Source organism: Bison bison, unplaced genomic scaffold (assembly GCF_000754665.1).
Source record: "Bison bison bison isolate TAMUID 2011002044 unplaced genomic scaffold, Bison_UMD1.0 scf7180017864353, whole genome shotgun sequence".
In the NCBI taxonomy this organism is placed as follows: domain Eukaryota; kingdom Metazoa; phylum Chordata; class Mammalia; order Artiodactyla; family Bovidae; genus Bison; species Bison bison.
The window spans coordinates 2,218,518-2,226,129 of record NW_011494925.1 but is presented as its reverse complement, the minus strand read 5'-3'; the positions used below and the strand labels follow the sequence as shown (position 1 = coordinate 2,226,129).

General features: G+C 44.1%; 1 protein-coding gene across 1 annotated transcript in view; it reads left to right on the top strand.

Annotated features, from left to right (window-relative positions):
• Nucleotides 1-242: 242 nt before the first annotated feature.
• Nucleotides 243-7,612, top strand: part of NETO1 (neuropilin (NRP) and tolloid (TLL)-like 1) — a 100,354-nt gene continuing 92,984 nt past the window's right edge. The window contains exons 1-4 of the mRNA XM_010855051.1: nt 243-270; nt 2,292-2,345; nt 2,583-2,720; nt 7,459-7,606. Coding sequence (XP_010853353.1) covers nt 243-270; nt 2,292-2,345; nt 2,583-2,720; nt 7,459-7,606 — 368 coding nt within the window. The remainder of the gene's footprint in view (nt 271-2,291; nt 2,346-2,582; nt 2,721-7,458; nt 7,607-7,612) is intronic.

The following is a 7,612-nucleotide window of genomic DNA, read 5'->3' as shown; positions in this document are numbered from 1 at the left end:
GGTGAGAGGGCGAGCGGGTGCGAGCGCGAGCCCAGGGCGGAGGACGCGCGGACTCGGATCTTGCTGCTGTGTGGGCTCGGATCGCTGGCTTTCCCCCCGCCTCACTCTCCCCCGCTCTTCATCTGTTCCCGGTTTGCACCTCTCAACCCTCTCTCGACTCCGTCCTCTCCCTGACCACTGGAAGTCTTCCCGTCTCTAAATGGAATTAGTGGAGCCTGGAGCCTCTGGTGTAAGGAACAGACATGATCTATGGACGCAGTTTGTTTCACAGTGAGTACCTCTTCCCGCCACGCCGGGCCGCCCCGGGGACCCTCCTCCCGCCTCCCTCCCCTCGTGGCCGAGCGCTCAGGGAGAGCCTGGCCCCCGCCGCGCCCTCGCCGGACCCCGCAGTGCCCGCGAGTCTGGGGCAGATGTAAACTTTCTGTATTGCAGCATCCTCGACCCGGCGTGGGGGCGGCGCGCGGCGGTGGTCCCTGGAGCTGAGTGTCGGCCGAGGAAAACAGCCTCGCCGCGCGCCGGGGCGTCGGGGGGTGGAGGGTGCCGAGTGCCCGGTGGGGACGCGCACGTGCGGCAGAGGACGGGGAGCGGGTCCCAGGGAGGTCGCAGGTGGAAGGGGGGGAGAGAGCGGGTTCGACAGCTCCGGGGAGAAGGAACGGTCCTTTCAGGGGCTTCTGGAGCCCAGCGGGCCCGTGTCGCCCCTCCGGTGGGTCGTGTGTGAGCCACCTGAACGCTACGCTTGAGGCTAGCGCGAGTGCCAGCCTCAACTCTTCCGGAGAGTGTAGATAGACCTCGAGTGTCGCTTCACGAGTGTGCGGTTCGCATGCGGTTCAGGGGAGAGCGGGGGACTGGAGGCAAATAGCGTCACAAGTCATCGAGTAAAGGCAGGCTAAGAAGATCCGTGGTGGGAATCTCACAGGATAGAGGGAGGGTGAGGCTGCCCGTGCCACGCAGCCACGTTGCTGCTGTGTTCCTCACAGGACACAATCCACAGTGCGGTTCCATCCGAGTAGAAACCCCAAACCAGCAGCTTGGTATTGGTGGCTGTAAACGTGTGTGTGTGTGTGTGTGTGTGTGTGTGTGTGTGTCTGTGTAGACATGGCAAGTTAAGAGTAAGACTTTTTTTTTCTACCTGAACACAGACAGTAACAACCAGTGTTTTAATCTAAAAGCAGACAGGCTATATAGAGTACAAGTAAAATAATGGACATCCTTTCTCAAACATTAATATCAGGGCTCACATATACTTTTCCTGAAACAGTCTTAATGGATGCCTTTTTAAGATCCTGTCCTGAACTTTCGTGTAGGAAATCATTGTGGATTATACCTGCCCTTATCCAAAATCATTTTAAAGTGGACTTAATAATTATAGACCTAATGAAACTGAGAGCTTTTAGATAATTGACAAGAAAATAAATGATAAAAGAGAAATACAGAAGGCAAAATCAGAAATTATGAAGACTAGATTACTTTAATACTTCTCTCAGTTTTAGACTTTGTGAAAATATTAAGTCAAGGATGTGGAAGTAAAACAGTAGGATGCGTTTTAATGGTCTTCATAGATTTACTGTTAAGTCTTAGGTCAGAGTCTTTTTCTGATACTGAAAATCTGCCTTAATAAAATGTTTATAGAAATAACCTTTCTTAAAATTATAAAATATTCCTGGATAATACAAAGGATTGCGTCAAAGTTAAGGTTAGGAGAGATTCATTTCCTAGCCTAAGCATGCTGAGGACTGGGGTTACTTGGCAGGTCAGTTTTGTAAAAGAAACACGTTTATTATGGTACTTAATGCCTTCAGTCCACATTAGGCTGTTCTTCCCTTGTTCCCCTCCCCCACCTGCCATAGGATTTTGTGAAATATGTTTCCTAAAATACAGTAACATTGTTGATGAAAACACTTTTCCTTTTCCTCTTTTGACCTGCTGACCCTCTGTCTTCTTTGCAAGAAGCTGGCAAAGTCATTTACAAAGGGCAGCCAGGCCACATTCCTGAAAGCCCACTGTGATGTGACACTAGTAGGTGACAATGTTGGCTCTTAGTCTCAAAGTCTGAATTTGCCTTAGGAGCTTGAGTCTCAACCATTCTTAACTGGCATTACTTCCTGAGGAGATTCCTAAATTGTCCTGATTTGTACATTTTGAATCAGTTTGTGCAAGTTCTTAGTTATCTGAGAAGGGTTGACAGTAATAATCTTCTTTGATATCTTTTTATCTTTAAACTGTTATGTTGTTAATAGAATTTGGTCATTCCAGTGTACATTAATCTTCCCAATTTTTCTGTTCTGTTTCAGTTGTAGCAAGTTTAATCATCCTCCATTTGTCTGGAGCAGCCAAAAAAGGAACAGGTGTGTTTCTTTGGAAAAATTCAAGTGGGAGGCCTCTCCTCACTTGCATTTTCCTTTATTCTTTATATTCTTAATATTCCAGAATATCTGAGCGTTTTATAGTGTGTATAATTGATTGGTTTTGACTAAGACAGCATTTAGAAGTTAATTTACTAATGGATATTGTAAGAATGTCCTCTCTATTTTTAGTTGTATAGAATATTGGATAATGGGGCTTTAAAAAATTTTATTTTGCAGAAAAGCAAACCACCTCCGAAACACAGAAGTCTGTGCAGTGTGGAACTTGGACAAAACATGCAGAGGGAGGTATCTTCACTTCTCCGAACTATCCGAGCAAGTACCCCCCTGACCGGGAATGCATCTACATCATAGAAGGTGAGGGAGCCAAGTCCGGCCTGGCCGTCCCTGAGCTCTGGATGGTGTGCTTATAGGCATTACAGAGATTGCTTCTGGAGACCGTACACATAAATATCTCTGAGTGAAGCCAATAGCCATAAAATCTGGAATCGAGCTGATTATTGAAATGATTAGTAAAGGCTTTGTTGTTGTTGTTTAGTTGCTAAGTTGTGTCCAACTGTTTGCAACCCCATGGACTGTAGCCCACTAGGCCCCTGTATCCATGGGATTTCCCAGGCAAGAATCCTGGGGTGGGTTGCCATTTTCTTCTCCAGGGGATCTTCCTTCATCTAGGGATCGAACATGTGTCTCCTGCATTGGCAGGCAGAATTCTTTACCACTTAGCCACCGGGGAAGCCCAGTATACATAGAGACATTACAAAAATTGGTTCTGGACACCCTACACAAAAAATGTCTCTGAGTGAATCCAGCAACTATAAAATGTGGGATCGAGCTAATTATTGAAATGATTAAGTGAGTGAATGAAGTTGCTCAGTTGTGTCCAACTCTTTGCAACCCCGTGGGCTGTAGCCCATCAGGCTCCTCCATCCATGGAATTTTCTAGGCAAGAGTACTGGAGGGGGTTGCCATTTCCTTTTGCAGGGGATCGTCCCCAAACCTGGGTCTCCTGCATTGAGGGCAGATCCTTAACCCTCTGAGCCACCAGAGAATCCCTGAGTGAAATGATTAGTAAAGACTTATAAACAGGTAAATTCTGGAAAATAGAAAGAATTCAACAACTTAGTTTATTTTGCAGTTGATTTCATTGATGTGGAATTCTTAATTAATGGAATGGATGTATGATTGGTATAATATTACTGAATGTGTAACCATTTTGTCAGCTTATCTTTTATGGGTTAAATAATTAGTAGAATAATCTATATTTTTGTTGTTTTCTCTCTTAAATAATATGAAGCACCCAAAACGTATTCGTGTAGAAAGAAATGTAATCATGTAGGGTGGGAGGGAGGCTCAAGAAGGAGGAGATATATGTATACCTATGATTGATTTGCATTGTTGTAAGGCAGAACACAACATTGTAAAGCAATTATCCTCTAGTTAAGCTTTTTTCATAATCATATTTTCCAAATATCAATCTGAATATTATTCTGAGCCTCAGTCTGTGCTCAAAAGTGACATTTTCATCCTTTCACACCAAAGTCAGCATTCCAAATGATGATGCTTCTTCTCATCAGTTTTTTTCCCAGCCTGAAGGATAAAAAGTGCTGAAAAAGGGATTCGCTTTTCTTTGAACATTTTCCATTTCCATTACCCTTGTAGACACCTCTCTATTAAGGACAATTTTTAAAAATATATGAACATTTCATCTAGTGGTTCTCAATATTATGTGTAGCACCTAATGGCCCCAAACTTGCAACTTCCCAAACACCTGTGCTCCCCCTACCACACACACACACCCACACACACACACCCACCCACCCACACACAGAGTTACCTTACCAGAGTTAACCATAGAAGGTATTTATGCTCACTATTTACTTACAAGCAAGGCACATGTTAATTTGATAGGTCTTTCTTTCATGTCAAGGACAAAATTGAAAGTTGGGAAATAAAGAGAACCTCCTATCACTGTGAACCCTTCTTGAAATACTTCATGCTGCTGCTGCTGCTGCTAAGTCGCTTCAGTCGTGTCCAACTCTGTGCGACCCCATAGACGGCAGCCCAGCAGGCTCCTCCGTCCCTGGGATTCTCCAGGCAAGAACACTAGAGTGGGTTGCCATTTCCTTCTCCAATGCATGAAAGTGAAAAGTGAAAGTGAAGTCGCTCAGTCGTGTCCGACTCTTACTGGCCCCTTTTTCATTCATACATTTCACAAATATTTACTGAACCACTCTTGTTAGTACAGTTTAGAGAGTATTGAGCAAAATAGACAGGGTACTTGCCTATGGAACCTACAGTGTGGCCTGGGTACTATGTTCTTTTCCAGTAAAGAATCTAAAGTGGCTCTGAGATGAGCAGTGTTTGGAACAGGGAGAAAGACGAGGCTATAAGGAGAAAGAGATGCTTGCATTCGGTTCTAAAGACCATTCAGGAAACTGCCATTCCCCGTGTAAAATAGCATGTGCAGAGGTTCAGAGATACAGTGTGGTTGGTTAACCACGTGTCGATACAGAGGGCTTTTGCAGAGGGTAAGGAGAGGGACAAGTGAGGAGGCTGGAGTGCACGTGGTCTCAGGTAAAGGAGAACTTGGTATCCGTCTGCCACCCAGGCTGGTTTGGACTTGATATTGTAGACAGTGGGATGCCACTGAAATAATCTCAGGAGAAAAATAGTAAGCTGAGATTTTGATGAAGTAACTGTAAGAAAAGAACCGAAGTGGAAACTATTGTGAAAGACCAGGTAAACCACAGGGAAACTCTGAACTACAGAAGTGACATTGATGGGAAAACGATGAAAGGTATTTGGGGAACTGAACCTTGAGTGACTGGATGTAAGGAGGGGAGAGTAGGCCATCCTGGGACTGTTCTATAGGTTCTGGCTTGGTGACGTGTTAGATGCGATCCTTATGCCACCTAAGGAATCGGGGTGGAGAAAGGGGTGTTAAAGGGAAAGCCACGTGTTCAATTTCATGTTTATGGAGATGTCTCATGAAGCATTGCATGTGTGGATCTTGAGTTCAGTGAAGAGTCCTGGCATGAAAGTATATGTTTACAGGTGATAAATACAGAGATTGCTGTTGAGACTGTTAGTATGAGTACCATCATCCAAAAGGCATTTATAACATTTTAACTCTTTTAAAAAATACAGATGCCGGGGTCACCTCCAGATTTTCTCATTTAATTGGTCTTGGATGGAGCTGCAAATACTATTATATTATAATCTCCCTCCTTTGGGATGTCCATGGCATCCAGGGCATTGGTCTGGAAAGAGAGGAGATAAGAAATACATAGACTAGATTTTTGTGAACTAATACGTAAGGGAGAGCAGAACAAAGAGAAAGGCGATGTGGACTATGAAGGAAAAGGCAGAGAGTTTCTGGGTTATAAAGTGGTCTCTAATTTTCTGCTGATTACATATCTCAATTCTGTATACGTTTTGATACCCATGCATTCATTTTAAAGGCAAGCATATACCGAAGGCTTTAGTTTTAAAGCCACTCAAGTGTGTGATATTCAATATATATTTAAGAACTGGTGTGGAGGGAACAGGAGTCATTCGGGATGATTGCTGATCACATGGGAAGTGGGCCCTCCTGTGCCAGGTCTTAACTTTCAAGTTTCTGGAGGGGTTGGTCTTTGGAGAGGGTCAGGAGGCTGGAGAGCACTCAAAGGATTCGAGACAGCTGTTTGCTAACTAGCATAAACGTGTGGATATTTAAACAGCTGTGATGGCTATACTGGGGGTACCCTGAGTATCAGTCTAGAATGCCAGAATTTTGAACTGTTGGCCATGACAAGGCAAGAATGGAAAGGCTTCAGCAAATGCCTCCATGCAGAGGTTTACAGAGCTGCTCACCTGATCTCACTTTCCTGTGATGAGAGCTGTAAGCACATTTATAAAGATAAGCTCATTTACTGCAGTTCACCCAACAGTGTTGTTGTTGTTGTTTTTGACAAATCCTAAAGGACAAGTACTGTGCTTGAGTGCTGAAGGAGGAAGGTGGTTGGTGGTGGTTTAGTCACTAAGTCAGGTCCGACTCTTGTGACCCCGTGGTGTGTAGTCTTCCAGGCTCCTCTGTCCGTGGGGATTCTCCAGGCAAGAACACTGGAGTGGGTTGTCATTTCCTTCTCCAGTGTATCCTACCGACCCAGGAATGGAACCTGGGTCTCCTGCACTGCCGGCAGATTCTTTACCGACAGAGCTATGAGTGAGGCCCGAAGGAAGAAGGTAGACAGATACAGTTTGTGTATTTAGATTTAGAGAGGAGATGTTTTCTTTGTGTGTGTGTGCATTGTTTTGTTGTTGTTTGTTTGTTTGTTTTTTAAGCAAGATTTCCTCACGTAAACAGGAGTTGGTTTAGAAGTGTACAGGTAGTCAAGAACGTGGGAAAACGCATGGAAACTTGAAAGGGCATGCTGTCTTAGAAAACGTGAAGGCCTGGAATGGCCTGGGCTCAGGCTGTTTGTGAGGTGGAAGGGCCCTGCTGGGGTGAGCTGTAGGAGGCTTCGAAGAAAGCTGTGTGTCCATCCTGTTGATTGTTCCTTTATAGCTGAGGGTCTCTGAACGAGTTTAAGCCTGAGAATGATGGGATAAGACTTGTGTTCTGGAAGAGTTACTCTTCATATTCCTCTACACACATTTCGCTGTAACCAAGACATCTGATTGGGACTACTTGAATGACTGTAGAACTCCACGCGAAGCAGATCTCAAGTGGTGTCTGACCGGAAAACTGGCTTCTCCTGAAGATTCGGGAGAAGTAACGGAAAGATGCCTCTCCACTCTTTAAACCTGAATTGGGAGCCTCTCACAAAAATACCGTGACTTGTTCATTGTGTCAGACATTGAAATGGTCTTTTTATATCAGAATAATATTTTGGGCAACCTCCTCAGTTTTAAGAATCATCCCTTAGACATTCTTACAGAAATTTTATCCCATAGAATACTAACTGAAACAAATGTCCTTAGTGTTTCTGTGTATGTCACAAAGTTGGATAGAAGTTATTATACCAGATGAAATCTTAAATAGAATCAGAAAAGTCAAACTACAAATTTAAAAAAGGACCTTCTAGACATAATCTTCCTTTCTTTTTTTTAGCGGCCCCAAGACAGTGCATTGAACTTTACTTTGATGAAAAGTACTCTATTGAACCATCTTGGGAGTGCAAATTTGATCATATTGAAGTTCGAGATGGACCTTTTGGATTTTCTCCAATAATTGGACGTTTTTGTGGACAACAAAATCCACCTGT